The sequence below is a fragment of the Cyprinodon tularosa genome, unplaced genomic scaffold, assembly GCF_016077235.1.
Source record: "Cyprinodon tularosa strain WSP-4 unplaced genomic scaffold, ASM1607723v1 ctg154, whole genome shotgun sequence".
Classification (NCBI taxonomy): domain Eukaryota; kingdom Metazoa; phylum Chordata; class Actinopteri; order Cyprinodontiformes; family Cyprinodontidae; genus Cyprinodon; species Cyprinodon tularosa.
Genome location: NW_024038375.1, coordinates 1,702,818 through 1,723,609, shown reverse-complemented (window position 1 = coordinate 1,723,609; position 20,792 = coordinate 1,702,818). Strand labels below are relative to the sequence as shown.

Genomic DNA, 20,792 nt, shown 5'->3' with positions numbered 1-20,792 from the left:
TAACTGTGCTGAGTTTGGTTCTTTACGATCATTTACACATCATTTTAACAGGGTTCATCACCTCCTAGTGATGATCTACAGCACTACCGATAGGATTGAAGGAGGGAATCAAGCAAACTGAACCACGGTGAGCCCTACTGTTTAACTAGTACTAGACTTAGCACGGGTCGTTTGTGTCTGGCACGGTCCATTTCTATTTACACTTAACAGTTATCTCGGTTACTGTGCTGGGAAGACTCTCGGCACGGTTTCAAAAGGATATGTAAATGGGGTTTTGGTGTCTAAAGGTTGGATATCAGCTGGGAAGCAGGCTGTAGACACAATTTAACTTAATTTTACTTAATAAACAGAAGAACTTCAGAAAGGTTTCATTTCAAAAATAAAAGAGTGTGAAAATGTGAAAATTATTTTATATGTATTACTCAACACCTCATGTTATATTAATGGTGGTAGAGCATGTTGCAAATGGGTGATTTTACATTGTGTAAAAATCATGCACTGCTGGTATAACTGTTAATTATTAGAACAAGAGGCTCTGACTCTACTACACTATGAAAAACCTTATCAACAGAGTACCAGCAATGATTCTTCTACTATTTTCACCTAGTTATAGAAGCAATATTACTCCATCTAGAGGAAAACCATCTGCTTAGTTAGCCTGACTCCATCCTGTCAGAGTTAATTTGAATCAGACAGCAATAAAATAGATAATAATCCTCCTAAGCTGCAGGGCTCGCCACCTCTACCAGCCATACTTCCCACCCTGCTGATGAGCGCTCCAAAGCTGACACTGCACAGAGCTGAGGCAAGTGAAACCAGGTCGCTGCTCAGTCTTTAACTTAATGAATGCAACGAAGTGGAAGTGTAGCAGGCTGCAAGATAAACATAATCTGCAGGGTTCACAATGTGAGACACGGGTAATAATTCTGTTGCTCAAGCTCTATTCTGTATTTCAAAGGAGGAGAGAAGGAGCAAAGAGCTTTATCCCTACTTTACAGTTCATCAGCTAAGTCAGAAGATCAGAGACAGCCTCCTCAGAGCTTTCCAATAAATTGAATGAGGATGATTCCAAACATTACTTCATGATCTAAATGAGATTAACCTTTAAAACACAACATCCAGCTTCCTGTAGCAATTTTATATTTAGAGTGATTTTAGCTTGTGTACTTAATGAGACAGGATTTTTTAATCATCAGTTTTAGAAATGTTTTCTGATATATTAGAGCTTTGATTGTGTACTTTGTTTAATTTATTTATTTTATATCCAGTCCTTGACAGTGTAATACTGATTAGCAGCTATATCAGTGCTATATGTGTCCATTTGTTCGCTGAACTCTGTTGTTTATGATGTTTTCATTTTTTTAATAATAATTTGAGTTTCTTTTTTTTTTTACAGTCAAAATCAATCAATGTATAGATAGACAGAAATCCACTTTCACACCAATGTTTTCAGCTGATTAAATTTTTCTTTGTTCTAAGTTGTTTTGGTGTGTTAAAACTAGTGTGTTTTCTGACACATTTATCATATTTAGTATAATCGCAATTTAAACTGCATAACTGCATAACACAAAGAATTTTTTAATTCAGCCTAAATAACTTAAACAACATGAAATATCATAATCTGTACATTCCTAAATTATTCAAAAAACACAACAGTTATCTTAAAGGGATAGTTCGGTATTTTTGACATGAATCTGTATGGCATCCCGATCACCAGCGGCATGCAATCACACTGACTTACCACTGGCAGCGTCCTGTGAGCAGAGTTATCGTCCAGTTTTGGTCAAGCCGAAAGTAGTCCTGCAGGTTTTTAGGTACAGCGAAATAAAACGTTTCTCTTCCCAAAACATTATGTGTCCAAAAGAGTGATATTTTCGCATCCCAAAAACATTGTAGTTGAAAAAGTCACACGTCGTTATCAATTGGTCCTATTTTCTCTCTGTTCGTATCAGTGCGCGCCGTCATTCAGACAGCGAGCCCAACAACAGCCATGTCTCCTTCCGCGGCGGAGGGAGACATGGCTGTTGTTGGGCTCGCTGTCTGAATGACGGCGCGCACTGATACGAACAGAGAGAAAATAGGACCAATTGATAACGACGTGTGACTTTTTCCACTACAATGTTTTTGGGATGCGAAAATATCACTCTTTTGGACACATAATGTTTTGGGAAGAGAAACGTTTTATTTCGCTGTACCTAAAAACCTGCAGGACTACTTTCGGCTTGACCAAAACTGGACGATAACTCTGCTCACAGGACGCTGCCAGGGGTAAGTCAGTGTGATTGCATGCCGCTGGTGATCGGGATGCCATACAGATTCATGTCAAAAATACCGAACTATCCCTTTAATGTATTTGAACTATTTAACTAGCAGAACCTAATCAAAAAACATTGTAACTATCTATTTTTCTTTTTAGTCATTAGAAATATTTTTGGTGATCTTAACTGAAATTAAACATGAAAACTGTTGGTTTACTGACAGCAAAGAAAAATAGTTATGTCTCTTTTTATGATGTGTGTAAATATCTGGTTTTATCTTTTTCTGGCAACTACATATATGAGAGTTAATTACTAATATAATATTACCTGTTACCCCTTAAAGGTATTAAACCATAACTTTCCTTGGTGCTTTAACTTATTAGTAGTTCACACATTCCTCCTAAGCCAAACAGAAGACATGTAAAAAAAATAAAAAATAAACTCCAAAAGTATAAAGAAAAGCTTAAAAAAATGTGTTGTTGATAAAAAAAAATGTATGTTTGAAAAAAATTCTGAATCTTTTGGAGAAAAGTACTAAACTAACTAAACTCTATGGCACAATGCTGATTACAGGCTCATCTTTCATAAAAAAATAATTTTTCCCCTTTTGATCAAATTAGTTTAATAAGTCACTACACAGTCTGTTGCTACAGCCCCTTTAATTTAGTCCTTCAGGACTCTGGGTGTAATATGTGTCTAATCATTAATTCCCTACAACATCATCGGTTCAAATAGGGAAAGGGTTAAATCAGGGATAAATAACAGGCCTGTTAAAACTAAAAAAGGGCAGCATCACCAGGGGTGACGAGTGGACACAAAGACATGGGCGAGGGGGGATTGCTCCAGACAGGGCCTGCTCCCATTGTTTGCTGGGATAGTGAGGACAAAGCAGGACAACACCAAGATATATGCAAGCTCCACAAGACCTCACCCCAGCGATGCGTCGATCCTAATCCCTAACATGATTTCCCCTCCTAACCCACAGATGAGGTCATCGCTCGCCTCCTGGCCCCACCTGACTCGGCTGTACAGACCATCAGAGCAGGCCCGCAGGAGGATGTTCCACCGTGGAGAAACACGCCAGCAGCAGGACACCGGATACCCTCTGAGTGCATCTGCGTCCCAAATGAGAGAGCTTACGGGACAGTATCATATCGCAGTGAGGTTTTCACGCATTTGTGCTTTCAAAACACAGGGCCTCTGAAGTGTTTCATGTGCAAGATCAGACTTTATCCCTAAAAAACGAAGTCATGTGGAAACTTTGGATCTGCGGGCAAATGGCATCCGACCCCGATGCATGTCCTGTAAAAATGTTTGGAGAGTGAAAACAGCCTGTGGGACAGGTCGGGTGTTCATGGGCATTACAGGTCTGCAGAGGACCTTACATGCTTTAAGGGTAACAGGGGAGAGGGGGACAGTTGCTCTTTAGAACTTTATGTGCCTCCCCTCCCCCTCATCTTCACAAAGGAGGCCTTACCCGTTGTCCCCACCCACGAGGAATTTCTCAGGCATTGCTTGGCTCTCCATGACAACTGGCTGCTTAATAAACCATTTCTCTTAGGCATTCTTCCTTTCACAGGGGGGACAACAGTCAAAGAAGGGAAGGAGGCAGGGAGGGAGGGGGAGGATTTCGGAGCTCGAAATGATTGGAGGGAACAGTGGAGGTTGCAAGGGTGAGACTAGTATAGATAGAAGAAAAATGGAGAGCAGTGACAGAGGGGGAAACAAAAAAAGGAAAAAGAAAGAGGATCAAGGTGAAAGAAGTTTCCAGAAAGCTCCAAAGTGTGACTAACGCCGCTCAATGAAGAAGGAGGAAAGGTTGACTCTGGTCCACCATGGTACCACTGAATCCACCATATAGGAAAACCAACATCTACCAAAGATAAAATCCAAGGACACTAAAGTGTAATAATTATATGAAAGCCTGGAGAGTAGCAATCAGAGTGGCCCAGCTGTGGAGGCCACACACACACACACTCCAATATCACAAGATTGGTGCAGCTTGATGGTAAATTGTTACTAAAGGCAACTTCCAGAGAAAGTTCCAGAAGCCATAAAGTTCATAAGCTTTTGTTAAAATTACAGCTCTGAATATCTAAAATATTTTAATCTTATCTAGAATTATATTGAGGCCTAATCCTATAACAACATCCTCTTCCAGAAAGCACCCTAAAGGGTAATTCTGACATTTCTTGACTGTTCAAAAGATTAACAATTAGAGATTTTTTGTCCAGCTGTGAACCATAAAAATTCTCAGAGTATTTCACAACTATCAAACGTTCCTTTAAACAGCTGCTGTAATGGTGAGGTCTTTCAGTTAGAGGCCAGAAAAAGTGCTGGATTGGACAGATATATATATATATATATATATATATATATATATATATATATATATATATATATATATATATATATATATACACTATATTGCCAAAAGTATTTGCTCACCCATCCAAATTATTGGAATCAGGTGTTCCAATCACTTCCATGGCCACAGGTGTATAAATTCAAGCACCTAGGCATGCAGACTGTTTTTACAAACATTTGTGAAAGAATGGGTCGCTCTCAGGAGCTCAGTGAATTCCAGCGTGGAACTGTGATAGGATGCCACCTGTGCAACAAATCCAGTCGTGAAATTTCCTCGCTCCTAAATATTCCACAGTCAACTGTCAGCTGTATTATAAGAAAATGGAAGTGTTTGGGAACGACAGCAACTCAGCCACGAAGTGGTAGGCCACGTAAACTGACGGAGCGGGGTCAGCGGATGCTGACGCGCATAGTGCGAAGAGGTCGCCAACTTTCTGCAGAGTCAATCACTACAGACCTCCAAACTTCATGTGGCCTTCAGATTAGCTCAAGAACAGTGCGCAGAGAGCTTCATGGAATGGGTTTCCATGGTCGAGCAGCTGCATCCAAGCCATACATCACCAAGTGCAATGCAAAGCGTCGGATGCGGTGGTGTAAAGCACGCCGCCACTGGACTCTAGAGCAGTGGAGACGCGTTCTCTGGAGTGACGAATCGCGCTTCTCCTTCTGGCAATCTGATGGACGGGTCTGGGTTTGGCGGTTGCCAGGAGAACGGTACTTGTCTGACTGCATTGTGCCAAGTGTAAAGTTTGGTGGAGGGGGGATTATGGTGTGGGGTTGTTTTTCAGGAGCTGGGCTTGGCCCCTTAGTTCCAGTGAAAGGAACTCTGAATGCTTCAGCATACCAAGACATTTTGGACAATTCCATGCTCCCAACTTTGTGGGAACAGTTTGGAGCTGGCCCCTTCCTCTTCCAACATGACTGTGCACCAGTGCACAAAGCAAGGTCCATAAAGACATGGATGACAGAGTCTGGTGTGGATGAACTTGACTGGCCTGCACAGAGTCCTGACCTCAACCCGATAGAACACCTTTGGGATGAATTAGAGCGGAGACTGAGAGCCAGGCCTTCTCGTCCAACATCAGTGTGCGACCTCACAAATGCGCTTCTGGAAGAATGGTCAAAAATTCCCATAAACACACTCCTAAACCTTGTGGACAGCCTTCCCAGAAGAGTTGAAGCTGTTCTAGCTGCAAAGGGTGGACCGACGTCATATTGAACCCTATGGATTAGGAACGGGATGTCACTTAAGCTCATATGTGAGTCAAGGCAGGTGAGCAAATACTTTTGGCAATATAGTGTATATACAGAAGAGCTATATGGGTATATATTTTATCTTTTTTTATTTTATTTCTATCTTTATTATATCTTGTGTAGTTGGTTGTGTATATATATATATATATATATATATATATATATATATATATATATATATATATATATATATATATATATATATATAAAACTGTAACTGGAGCATGTAACAAAAGTAATTTCCCTCTGGAATTATAATAGTATTTCTGATTCTGATTCTGATATAGCTAAAGCATCTACTGCAGTGGTCCCCCTGCATAGTCCTATGCTATGCACTGCTAGTCAGCTGGCTGAAAGAAGGCCCATACGCTTTAGCGCACAGCTATTATTATTTATTTGTGTTTTTAACCTCTGGTTTATGGTATGACAAAAAAGTTCACTGTTTATCTGAACATTTTCTGAACATTACAGAAAACACCTGATTTCATTGATCACCTCAAAGAGTTCAGAATCTTGATCAGACTTGCTCACTTGTTTTATTACCTCTGCCAAGGAGGTATGTATTCAGGAGAGTTTGTGTGTTTGTCTGACTGTGTGCAGGATAACTTGAAAGGGTATGGAAGGATTTTAATGATATTTTTATCAGAGGTATCCCTAATGCCAAGGAACAATCCATTATATTTTGGTGATGATCAAGATCATAATCTGGATAAAAAACATTCTCCCCTAACATTATGAGATAAGCAGTTCCTCACTAAACCAGAGGGTGGCAGCAGTGAGTTTTGAAAGCCGCAGCATCAGAATGAAAAAGTCTGGGGGTTCAGGGCGGATTATACTTCTGCATACGCACACATCAAATGTTGCTTGTGTCTGGTCGCGAACCAGTTTTGCTGGTTTGCTTCTGCAAATTTCTAGGGAAGCACAGCTGTTTCTCGCCAAAGCGCTAGCGAGAGCCTATTCGAGAACTCGCGAGAACTTCGGCAGATTGTCACGAGCATTTCTTCTGCGGCGCCGGCGAGAGTGTTTATTTTCCAAAACAACATGTCTGAGGCATCGTACAAGTGCTCATAGGCGGATCTACAGGGGTGGCATAGGGTGGCAAATGCCCCTCTAAATGACAGCCTTGCCACCCCTGCTGCCACCCCAGTTGGCGGTAGGGGTGGCGAGGCTTATAAATTATGGCTAATTTGAGAATTACAACCGCTAATTTCCAATGTCGGACTGCAGTGAATGCAGCACGAGATGACAGAGAGCGATTGAGACTGATGTTTTGAAAACCGACAAAGTGAGGGAGCCAGGGGTCATGGGGAGAGGAGACACGGGATGAAACAGGGAAAAACTGATTAACTATCTATCGATAAATTAAATCATAATAAAAGCTCAATGTTGCTAGCATAGCTGCAATGCTGATTTACAGATGATAAAAATCAGGTTGCAGAACGTTATTTCTCTAACTATGATGTTAGTTTAGGCCTGACGTCTCAGGCTCATAAAGACATATTTGCGGTCAACTTTGACAGAAAAGAGACGATCAAGTTTGGTTGAACTCAAATCAAAACGCACAAAGGTATTGGATCTAAATAAATTAGGGAAGCGTTTTGATGAGCAACATGGAAATCGCCGCATTCAGCTGTTATAGTCATACCGCCTGCGGGTTTGCAACCGTCTGACGATTAGTCAGGATTTTTTGGAGAACAGAGACAGATTTGACAGTTGCAGAGGCTATGCGTCAGAAGTATAAATTGGCCTTTATTTTATTGAACAGGAAAAAAAAGGAAAGGGAACACTGATGGTTTGTTAGCAGGATAAATTGAAAACACGAACAGATTTGAATGACATTTTTTACCAGAGATGTTCCTCATTTAAAAGAAAAATCAATTTAAACTTGGTAATGATTCAGATCATCTGTGAGTTTTAGCTATAGGTGTAAGTCACAATATAGAGCAAAATCTGCTGCTTGGTGGAGTTGTAGTTTATTATATGTACACATCATTTAAATTTTTTCTATCTCTAATGGAAGGATATGTCAACTTTGAAGCACAACTGTAAATATGAAAATAAACATGATGCTTTTTCTAGTTAGCTTAACTATCATATATGATCAACGTAAGGTGTTCTTGCTCAGCTTTCCCTCATTATTCTGTCAGAGTTGGACATTTTCAAGCTTGAGTTCTACGAACAACAAGTAATAAATAAATAATGCAATGAGAAAATAATGACTCATCCAAGCCTATGTTATTGTTTGCCTCGGGTTAGTGGGCCGAATGCCAGCTGGCTCACCTATGTCCGGGAGCGAAGGGGTTTGAGCATCACCTTGGACTCACACCTGCCTGCTGAGAGATAAAATCACTACTATCCACCGGATGAAGAGCCTATACAATCTGCAGTGTGATGTGAGGTGAATAAAACTACAACCAATAGCCACAGAAGCATGTCTGCGCATTAATTCCTAAGAAAAACTGAAAAACAAGGGCATAATTTGATTAAAAACTCTGGAGCATGTCTTGGCAGCGTCCAAAATTGAAATGTATCCACTACAGCACTCAAATGACTACTTTGTAATGCTAGGAATGCATAAAAACACACTAACTTCAAAAAAAAAGAAAAAACTTACTCTTAACACCAAAAGATAATAAGCTGCTGAGTAGTGAAGGAATAATTAGCCACACTCTGTGGATGACAACCATCAGGGCTTTCCGCCGGGAAAAGAAATCTCTGCAATCAAATGCAAACAGGCTCTTATGCAGGCTCACGCTTGCCTGGGAACACTGAATGAGCCCCTGCATATGTCAACACTAGCCTGAAACATCCAGGATACAGATGCACAGATCTAATCCTGCAGATGAAGACCTGAGTCTCACCCCACCGTGTGACCAACCTTCTGCTAATAACGTAGAGATGCCCTCGTCCATGCGGCAGAAATATTCATTTAGGCTTCCACACATCCCCACCAATCATAAATAGCAGAGATGAGTTTATGAGTCTTATCTCATATTCTTTTTGAAGGAAAGCTCAGAGTCTGGATATGAGAGTCACAAATATGGCTTCCTAACTGGCTCATGTAATTAATTCACCAACTACTTATTTATGCATTTACACAACTGGCAGCAAATCCCAGAGCTACGTGCTTCTCATACGTGTCCCGCTTTGCCAGCTTATTGCTCTTTGATTGCAGCGCGATGTTGTCTTACAGTATCATGATGAAAGACCTCAGTTTACTGCTGAATCTTTCCTTTCGCTAATATTTACTTTTATACTTATACTGATTCTATCACTTCTATAATCTCTGTTAATTTGATCTGTGGCAATAAAAACATTTGGGAGGAGCAGGATAGTAGTTAATATTCATCAAGTCCTCGACTGTGATCTATACCTTTACACAATTCCGCTTTTTAGAGAAGGCCCAAAGGATCTAATAAGCAGTTCAACGCTCAGCCTGAGTGAATAAAGAAAATGTTTTCAATTATGATTTCATTAAGCAACAAAATTAATAAATAAAATCCAAATCAGCCTGAAACTTTATGAAAATGTAATGAGCACAATCAGTCTGTTTAAGGGAATTTCATCATATCTCAGATTATACTGTTGTCATTCAGTCATTCAGGGATGGACCTGTTGGATAATCCTACTCCTATATGATCAAACTTCACTTAAACTTTAGCCCCTGATGGCAGAGTATTCTGCGAGAAACCATAATCCACTGCTCCATTCATATCAGCCAGTTGTCATAAAGAAGAAAACCAACCCTGAGCATTACACTACCACCACTGTGTTTGTTGACTGTGACTGTTATTATATGTTCTTTTTTTCCCCACAATGCTGATAGTTTTATGTCGGAAGTAACAGGATTCCCACCTTCCAAGCATTATAAACCTGTCCTTCTTTTAGTAAATGTGAGGCAGACCTTTGGGTCCTTGTTGGTCAAAAGTGTTTTTTGTCTTGTGACTCTACAATGGATTCCACACTGAAAAAATTATGCAACCGCTTTTGGCATTTTCTTAATCATATTTAGTTACTGTAGCACAATTGTTTTATGTCCTATCCTGCTAACCAATAGTGTTAAAGTAACTAAATATGATTAAGCAAATGCCAAAAATGGTTGCCTTATTTTTTTTGAGTGCATTTCTGACTACGGCCCTTCACTTTGTCGATCCATAAACACTGAGTGTAACTAAGAAAAATTAGGTCTGATGTTTCTGGTTATTTTGTGACATCCTGGAGGAGTCGCCATGACTCATTTCAGGTCAGTCCTAAGTAGGTTCTTCACTGTTCCTGTAGAGAATAATGGCTCTAACTGTGGTTCACCGAGTCTCAAAGCCGCCACATGACTTTGTTACCCTTTTCAGACTAATGACTATGTTTCTCACTGATTCTGCCTTGTTTTTAGTTTGGTTCACCATGTTCTGCCATTTGAGAACTTTGAGCCTACTTCATGAAGTCAAATAGGTTATGTTTAATATAGGTAATAAAGCTCAGATGACAGTTTTTACGTGTATTAATAATTTTAAAGATATGGTTTTTACATTTCCAAGTAGGGCTAAGATCATTTTTTTATCTTAAAAATGAAGATAATGTTTTGAGCAATACAAAAAACAAAAAAGGAAAAACAAAGAATCTGCCATTTTTTTCCTAAACTATAATCATCTCTGCTGTTTAATATTGAAATTGAAACCATGCTTTATTAGTTTTGTCTTTCAATAGCTCATCCTAAAGCTGTATGTCTTGTTTTAACTGAAGTAGGCTATATAAGCTGAAGGAAACATATTCAACTGCTATATTTGTTCTCCAGCCTTTGAACCTGATTATGACCACATGTAACATGTCAATTAATGCTGCAACTAATGACTATCTGTTCATTATTTTGGTTTTGATATGCTAACTTTTTTTTTGTAGTTGACTGATCTTAAAAACACTTTTCTTTTTAATCAGAAACTTAAAAATGAATTTACTTGGAAATATTTCATAGACAAACTTTGAAACATTTACGTACTAAAATAAAATAAAATGCGAACCACATTAAAGTTCCAATTAGTCTTAAAATGTTCATTCAAGTTCCAACGTGACAAAAAACTCAAATGAAACTCCTTAAAAAACCCTGAGTAATAAAAATGTTGTCAGTGTCAAATACGACAGACTACAAGAAATAAACACATGTGCATAACTCCAAAGAAAAATTTAATGTTTTTATCAAATCCCTCAGAATCAGGGGGGAGTGGAGGCCTAGTGACTAGGACACAGACTGCCACTCTGGCCCTCTGAGCAAGACCCTTAACCCCCCAATTTATTATTATAATTTCTTGAATTAAAATAAAAATGATAGAGCAAAATTTCATCCATCCATCCATTTTCAGTCACACTTATCCCAAAGCGGGGTCGCGAGGGGTGCTGGTGTCTCTATCTCCAGCTGTCTACGGGCGAGAGGCTGGGTAGGAACATTTCAATGTAAGATAAATATCTTTTTTGTGTTAATTATATCTAAAGTTACCCAACCAAGAGACAGTGATGGATGTCTCTGTTCTATTCACTTATAAAGATGATTTGTGAGTTTGATTAGCAGAGAATGAGGCCCTTAAACGACCAACAAAAAAAATGCCCTATAAATACATTCCTGTAAAAATTATGTCCTCGGCCAAAAATGATTTTAAAAAGCAGCTCAAGTTCAAAGAAAAGCTTTGAAGCTTCATCACAATCGCTGCTTTAATGGACTACAAGGAGGTTTGGCTTTTTGGAGCAAGAATACAAAGTAAGACCTTCTCATACTTGTGTAACTAATGAGCTGATTTTGTCACATATCCCCCTTGAATAACAAAATGTCAGCTTGGAAGAGCAATAGATTTATAATCACCGTGAACTAAAACAAGCTAAAGTTACCTCAGTTTCATGAGTGCGTCACTGAAAAACAGTGCTTGGAAATGATGATTTTCACAGCTCAATAATGTACAAAGAGACCATCCAAAATCATTTATCATATGGGGCCTCTTATAGGGAAGCATAAAGAAAAAGAGAAAGGGGGGCCTGGGAGGCCCCAGCAGAAGGAGGCCCCTGGAAAATTGAGGTCAGTGGCATCTATAAAAGCTCCTCTTTCTGCCTGTCCTCCTTCAGCTTTTCGCCTTTTTACAGTAGGACTATATTTTCCATCCTATATCCTGTTTACAAAAGTCCTCCCTCCCTCTTCCCCTGTCTCCCTCCCTGTCCTTCTATCTCCAGCAGCAGTGCAAACACATAAACCCCAGCAGGTGCTGGACACGCTGGGGAGACCTGGGCTCTAATTGGTCCTCAGTGGAGTCACAGCTGTTGCCCCAAACCTCGGCGCAGTATCAGCCGCAGCCCCCGTCGTTTAAACGACAGCTCACTATTGTTCTCCAGAGAGGCTAAGCTGAGCCACAATATACCCTAATGACTGCCCACGCTAACCACACAGTATCTGCTCCCCAGTGACAACTCACCATCAAACATTAAAGTCTTGATCACCCTCCTCCACTTGGTCAACTTTGAGTTTTTTGCAAGCCCGAGTCTTCTCTGTTTACATTGGATTTCACAATTGCTCTAAATTTCAAATGTTTTATTCAAGCAAGCAGTTTTCTGATAGACTGTGCCAGTGTCATAATGCATCCAATCAGCTCCAACATCCCACAGACACACAGACTGCCCGTTTGTGTGGGTGCAATTCCACTCATTCAATTAAGAGCCAATTAAGCACAGTCTTTAATTCTGGCTTTAAATAGTTCAGCATTAAAAGGATAGCTTAGCTGTGTTTTTAATAGAAGTTCTGTTAAAAAGCTATTGCCAGTTAATATCATACCTGCAGTGGATAACTCTTCTGTTGTTTTTATTAACAATAAATCCGGATTCGTTGGCCAAAGCGGACTTGCACCACTTTAACATAACTCTGATCTTTAAAATCCCCATAGCAATCAATCCAAGCACCATTATTTACATCTTTAAACAGTTAAAATGTTTTCTTTGGGAGCTTATTTATGTAAAAAATATATTGTTTATAGATACAGGAAATAGCAGTTGGACAAAGCGCAACCACTGCTGTTCTTTCTGAAACCTTCATATTCAGTATCCCATGACGAAGTCAAGTTTAAAGTTTCTAAAATCTGAAATAAACATGCAGTCATCAATGTAAACAAAGTGTTTATCTTTATGAAGATGTACCTAACAATTAGATACTGAATAATACATGTTTGAACAGGTTTTACACTGCTCTAAATGTACATTACAGAATATCATGTATTGCATAGAGTAGTGAGTAAATCAGGGGAAATACCTGAATGAAAATGATGAGCTTTTATTTTGTTAGCTAAGATCATATTTGTTTGAAGTACTGCAAACAGCTTGACGATAAAGGTTTGTTAAATGTTTGTTTTTTACTTGAGCAGCCCTATGTGACCGCTGTGATCCTGCTTTATAAATAAAGTCATGAAGACATCCAAGATTGACATCTATGGCTAACATATCTACTTGATTTATTTTAAATAAAACTATGGTTATGTCCTCAGTCATCATCTATGAAAAAATACTGATAAATGAACCTGTAAAAATGAGTTTGATTGGAGCAACAGTTTAGGAGGGAAACCAAGCGTGATAAAAACCTTATATGGTCCAATCTTAGCACATATTCAGCAACTTTTTTCAAAATCTGTTAGACCTACTATCCCTATTTTACCATTAGAGTGGATAAAATTACCTATTAGTGTAATTGTAATAGTTTTTCATTATAAGTAGTAACACTTGTCTTAGGTTTTAGAATTTCTTTGACTACCTTTCTAAAAAATCTGAATCTATATGACAAAATGCTACCAAGTCTGATACACCACAAGTAAGACATGAATTACTTATGACCTCTCACATAGCATCATTTTAAAGACTCTGAAATATCCCCAAATGTAATCAAACATGTATTTTCAGATGAAAATCAGATGCCCATCAAGAAGAAGCAGACAATTCTGGCTCTACATAATATATAAGGTCTCTATAAGTTGATCTTTTCTGCATTCAGTTCCTCAAGGCTACAAAAGAAAATTTTAGAGAACAATCAGTTTGGTCAGTGAAGCAAAAATCCCACCGGTCACAGGCAAGCACAGACCAACAGCTATTAAGATCAGGGCACAGGATGGCACTAAAGTTTGGGTAAAAACTGACTGAACATTTTTAATAATGAATAACAGACAATAAAACATGATTAAAGTGGATTTCTTTGGGATATAAAGGCTTGCAGGAGCTAATCTTCTCCTGTATATATTTCAGAGCTAAATCGCTATAAAATAATTAAGCCAATGTCATTACTCTGTGAAATGAAGCAAAAAATGTAAATTAGACAGGATGTACAACTGGTGCTATAGTACACCTCACTAAGCTTGATCTCATCTTACAACAGTGCACTCGAATCGCTGGGCGGAGGCTGCAATTATCTACGGTCTCACCTGACACTGAGATCCTCATGGAGGCCTCCAGGGGCCGGTTGTTATCCAGGGCTGGGCTGAGTTGGATCTCCCCCGTGCTTTGGTTCAGCAGCACCAGGTTCAGTTCATTCCCAACCTCAAAGCTGTAGCTCAGCTGATCAGAGACATCGGGGTCATGGGCAGGGATGCGTCCGATCACTCCAGTGGGGAAGCTGCTGGATTTATCTGTCACATAGTTATTGAAGATGATCTGGAAGTTTTTAAGCACTGGCACGTTGTCATTCTTGTCTATGAGTTTGATGTGGATTGTAGCCCGGCTGACCAGGGGGGCAGAGGTTGCCTGAACCACGATGACATACTCAGACTTCAGCTCATAGTCCAGGTCTATCAATGCTGTCAGTTCTCCAGAGAAAATATCCAGCTGAAATACCTCTGGGATGTTTCCCTCCACTATTTGATACATAATCTGTGCGTTGCTTCCTTCATCAGGGTCTGTAGCTGAAATATGTGCAACAACAAGGCCTATGGGGCTGTTTTCCTCCACCATTATGTCAAACTCATCTCTTTCAAACACAGGAGGATTGTCATTCACATCCAGGATTGTTACTTGAATGTTTACTGCTGTTTTCAGAGCAGGGACACCTTTATCTACAGCAAAAGCCTGCAAGCTGTAGACAGGTACATTTTCTCTGTCTAGTCGGCGCAGTGTGCGAACAATGCCAGAGGTGGATTCAATTATAAAGTCCCCATCTCCATCCTCGCCGCCCTGAAAGGTGTAGAAGACACGTCCGTTGAGCCCAGAATCTCTGTCGATGGCAGACACCTGCACCACACTGGTAAACACTGGCACATCCTCCATCACTGAGCCTGCGTAGTAGTCTCGTAGGAAGCGCGGTGAGTTATCGTTAACGTCATTCACTAGTATTTCCAGGTAGGTTGTGTCAGATTTCTGAGGGATGCCGTTATCCCGAGCAGTAATGGCCAGAGTGTAAGAGACCTGATCCTCGTAGTCCAGCTCCGTTTGTGTGGTGACAGCTCCCGTGTCAGGGTCGATGTCAAACTGTGGGATGCTGTCGTCCATCACATAGGTTATGCGTGCATTTTCACCAGTGTCTTCATCAGTGGCACTAATCACCACCACAGTGGTACCCACAGGTCTGTCCTCATTGATGTTGACTGTGTAGTGTGAGCTCTGAAACACAGGGCGGTGTGTGTTGGCGTCTGTGACATTAACAAAAACGTTGGCTGTGTCAAAGCGAGTGCCATCGCTTGCAGTGACTGTAAGCATGTACTGCCGTTCTAGTTTGTAGTCCAAGGGTAGGGCGAGTGTAATTAGTCCTCCCCCACTCTGGCTCGTGATGGAGAATCTGTTGCGAGTGTTTCCATTGGATATTTGATAAGTAACTACACTGTTGATGTCCTGGTCCACAGCTGATACTGTCACCACGCTGGTTCCCACAGCCGCGTCCTCATTCAGACGCATGTAATACGCCCTCTGGGTGAACTCTGGGTTATTGTCATTGACATCAAGGATCGTCATGCTGATGCTGGCGGACGAAGACATGAAAGGGTAGCCATGATCGCGGGCCTCTACTCCAAAGTTGTAAAAGTCAACACTCTCTCTGTCCAGCTCCGCTGCCACCACAATCCACCCCGTGCTGTTGTTGATGGCGAAGGGGAAGTTTGGTGTGGTTTCAGTGAGGCGATACTCCAACCTGGAGTTTTCTCCAGAGTCAGCATCTACAGCTTGGATGTGAATAACAGAGTAACCCAGAGGAACGTTTTCCAGTACGGTGGCCTGGAAAGGTGTGCTTACAAAAATGGGGGCGTTGTCATTGACGTCCAGCACCTGCACTGTGACCAGCCCACTGATGTTGGACAGCGGGGGACGGCCTCCGTCCTGAGCCCTGATTCTCAGGGTGTACTCTTTGTTAGCTTCATAATCCAGGTGACTCACCAGGTCCATTTTGCCCGTTTGAGCATCAAGATAAAACTGACCCCGGGTGTTTCCACTCATAATGCTGAAGTGAACCACGGCATTGCTCCCCCTGTCCTGATCTGTGGCAGTGACCTGCAGGATCTCTGTGTTTGGAGTCATATCCTCTGGCACCTGCACCACATAGCGTTTCTCACTGAACTGAGGCGCATTATCATTATCATCTTCTACCATAATGTAGACGGTAGCTGTGGCACTGCGAGGCCCGGGGTCACGACCCTGATCATTCGCCTCCACTAGCAGCATATAGGACTCCACCTCCTCTCTGTCTACCAGTCCTTTAGTGCGGATGACACCAGATCTGGAATCTATCTCAAAGACCTCATTAGACCCATTACCGTTGAGGATATTGTAAAGGATGTTACCATTAACGGGGGCGTCCACATCTGTGGCCCTCACGGTCAGAACTTCGTAGCCAATCTCTAAGTTCTCCCTGATGCTTTCTTTATAGTCCTCCTGCTCAAAAACAGGATTGTGATCGTTGGTGTCACTGACGGTGACTGTAAGGGTGGCCATGGCTGTACGTCGAGGAGTGCCGTGGTCAACTGCTGTCACACGAAACACATGAGTATCTTTTGTTTCTCTGTCTAGCACCTCCACAGTTGATACAGCACCACTGACCGGGTCTACAGCAAAAAGATTGTTAGAGCGGCTGTCAAAGAGAGCCTCAATGAAATATTCCAACCTGCCAGCTTCTCCCTCATCCACATCCACAGCCTTCAAAACAACAACCGGAGTCCCAGCTGGCTTATTCTCTGCTACTGACACTTGGTACATCGGGGGCTTAAACTGGGGACTGCTGTTGATACTTCTCCTCTTCCTGCTCATAATCCCTGAATCAGACTGAGCTGCCTTCTCCAGGAGTTTCTGTAGGTGCCCCTGGCTGAATGAACCCTGACCCAGTCGCCAGTGGATCCAGATTGGTTTTAAATTTAGTCCCTTTCCTGTAAGTACATCACAGAACAGGTTCAGCTCCAGGAGCCTGTCCTGCTTCCAGCACAGAGTCTCAGACACAAACAGCCCCCCCTCTGAGAAGTAAAACTCCGGACTGTTGGAGACCTTACAGCGGAGCGGGGGGCCAGGCAGCAGACCCCCCACTGGAAATAAAGCGGAGTGTGCAATGTGGCACTCTACGCTGCTGCTGAACAAACTCAGGACTTCCATGTCCCATTCAGATTTCCTCTTACGCCTATGGGAACAGTTCCTACCGTGAACATGCACGTCATACTGAGTGGTGAGAAGGTGCCTGTGTCCGGAGTCCGAGCAGTCCTCCACTATGTATAAAGTAAAGGGGTTTGAAGGTATGGAGCTGCACTGGATCGAGCGCGACAGGAGCACGATGCCCGCCGCTGCGTCCGTCTCCAAAAAGCGCTGCGCGAATGTAGGAACCAGAACCTGATCCAAAGCGCACCGCGCGCCGCGCTCCTCTCCGGCCACCACGGTGCCAACTACCGCATCCTCGCTGATGTGAACGGCGGAACACCGCACCAGTGAAACCAGTTTACACCACCACAGCATGAGCCGCAGCTCCCACCTCACCAAGCGCATCCTGCTCCTCTGTTTGCAGACCGACAGCGCGCCACTCTGCAGCTCCTCGCTTCTTTAAACTTCCCACCGATGCTCAGTTTCCCTTTGTTGAGGAAGAGCCATGCTCTCTGCGCTCACTTCGGTGGGCTGAAGGAGAGGAGGGGGGTCTTGCCCTAATCTTGGCTGGTCAGAGCCGTTGTCCTGTGGGGCAAACACACTCACTGAGGTCCCAACCAGAGGAGTTTCACCTCCGCTCCGCTCTGACCGCGCAACTTCGCTCCAGTGATAGAAAAATGGCTTCTGCTCCCTGTGCGCCTTGTGACTTCTCATTAACATAAACCTGTGTGTGCCTGGAGAGAGAGAGGGAGGGAGACCCTGCTGATAACTTCCTAAAAGCTTAAATAACAGTGAACAGCTTCAGCTCAACTTAATGACTCCACATGACATCATCACAACAAATGGCATCATTAATTTAAACAAAATTCAAAGGAAATTTGACATCCACTCAACTCAAAGCTGCAGGAAAACACAAACTGTTTTTTTTATTACCACAACTACATAAACAGTTTATTCAGTTCATGTTATTTATACACAAGAACAAGAAGGCACAGCAGCAAACCTTCTGGAACACAGATGACAACTGGAAACCAATTTACATTTCTCAGTCCTTTTCATATTTTGTCTTCATACAAACACAAACGTTAAAATATGTTTTCATGGAGCTCAATAACAACAGAATATATTTTAATGAAGAGGATGGAGGAAAAGCTTCTTTTTGTCCTTTTTATCAGTTTAAATCTGAATTGTTGAATTTAGTTGCAGGGTTGGTGTGTAAGACATCTTACCACTGTTTTAAACCCTTTAAGTCATCACCTGAAAAGGGGGATGAGTGGGTGGATGATCAGAGATTCATGGTTTTGGTGAGAAAATCTGCAAGACAAATAGTCTTGCACTTCCATAATCTCATCTTTATGGGAGAGGAGCAAACAATAGAAGACATGCTTGATTAATCACAGGCCATGTAGTACACTGCATACTGATGTATGTTGTTGGGGTGATTTTCTTCAGCAAGGGATGCCAGGCAGATGGATGGAGTACAGTAGAGGCTTAATTCTGGAAGAAACTTTTTTTTGCAAATGATGCAAAACGTGAGACAAGGGAGGGAGGGTTCATGTTCATGCAGGAACACAAACCTTTAATGTAAAGGTTTTAATTAAAATATATGCATGTGTTAGAATGGGCCAGACAAAGGCTAGGCATAAATCCTACTGAGAACCAAGGGAATCTCTTAAAAAGATCTCAGCATGAAGATGTGCAAAGCTGGTGGAGACCCCTATAGACTTGCACATATCATTGCAGCTATAGGTTTCTCTGTAAGATGTTGATCCAAGGAGACAATACAAATGCACGCCTTCTTGCTCAGTTTTCTGTTTGTTCAAACAGTCTTAAAATAAAACATGTATCTTTTTTTGTTTGTCATTTGTAAAATACAACAAAGTATTAAACGAAAATGTGACAAAGCTGTGAAAAGGTCAGGGGAATATAAATACTTGTGCAAGGCATTAAATAATACAATACTGTCACATCCAGTTGATGACAGGACAGAACAGATTTTTTTTAGATCTTTACTTCCTCCAGGAAGAAACCTCCAATAACCCCAAGTTTAGTCGGCATTATTGGCTGGGAAAGAAGCACAGAAGCACAGAGCCAGACATATAAATCATACAGCAAACAAAAAACAAAGGCACTGGCAGCAAAAACTGCAAATTGGAAGAGCAAAGATCAGTAACAGTTAAGCCTTAAAATAGCTGTGTAATTACAGCGACAGCTCTGGATTACCCAAACCACCACTAAATTAAACTGGTTAGAAAAAGAGACATTATTATGTCTGCTTTTAGAAGTAGAAGGGTTGTCTGCCTCTGGGTCAAAAACTGGGGGTTTATAGTTTGAGAGTAAAGCAGACAGATACTAAGAAGATCAAAAAACAAAAGAAAAAAAACAAAATGGTAACAGAAATAACTTTAATCTGACAAAAGTAATGATAAAAAAAATGTCTATGACATCACATGTGTCTATAATCTTGTAATCTGTCAGTGGAGTCTTCATCACTTGTTACATTCAGATCTTACAGAAGTTTTAATCTTCAGACCAGAGCCTCTGAAAATCAGATTGCTCAGTATGTCAATGTGTTGAATGGCTTTAAATTGGCCACCGTTAATAAAGTAAACATTCTTTTGTTTTTTTGGCCATGACATGCCATTTAAATCACAAACTGCATTTAATTTTTTTTATTGTTTTTTTCACCTCCAGTTATAGCCAAAATTAGAGATTTACTGAAAAACCGGTCTAAGCATTTGTTACTTCAAGGCTAAACTGTTGTAATTCTTTAAAAAATGTAGTTATCAGCCTTCAAACTGATAAAAAAACTCTTCAAGAAGATTTCTGATCAAAGTCAGAAAGAAAGAGTGTATTTCTTCTGTTTTAGCTTCTCTTCATTGGTTTCCTGTTAAATCAGGAATATGATTTCTAACCCTTCTCATATATAAAGCCTCAAAGAGCAATAATAGAAAGTCCTCTTGGATCTGATTTCACTGAAAGCAGATGATTTCTATCTTCATTAGGTTATAGCAGATGGCCGTTCTGCTTGAGGTTTCTTCCTGTTAAAATGGACTTTTCCTCTCCACTGTCACAACATACATACTTGGTATGAGGGATTGCTGCATGATCAAAAACAGAATACATACTTAATGCTCATTTATCAGACAATCCTGCAAGTCAATGACTGAATGAAATCTGCTGTTTCCGAAGATAGAAAATACTTGAAACAATATGAATGTTAACAGTTTGATAACTAGGGTTAATTTGGAATATGTTTACCTGACTGAGAAACTTTAAGAATCGGGTGACTGCTTGTTATTTTTTGTTAAATTCCTTGAAAAATTTCTTGCGAATTGTTGCTATATAAATAAACGTAACTGAGTT

General features: G+C 40.9%; 1 protein-coding gene across 3 annotated transcripts in view; it reads right to left on the bottom strand.

The window, feature by feature from the left end:
- The window catches only part of celsr2 (cadherin, EGF LAG seven-pass G-type receptor 2), a 111,636-nt gene extending 93,805 nt beyond the window's left edge, over positions 1–17,831 (bottom strand). For all 3 annotated transcript variants that reach the window (XM_038279935.1, XM_038279936.1, XM_038279938.1), the window contains exon 1: positions 14,309–17,831. In XM_038279935.1, the coding sequence (XP_038135863.1) occupies positions 14,309–17,831 (3,523 nt within the window). The remainder of the gene's footprint in view (positions 1–14,308) is intronic.
- Between the last annotated feature and the right edge of the window lie 2,961 nt (positions 17,832–20,792).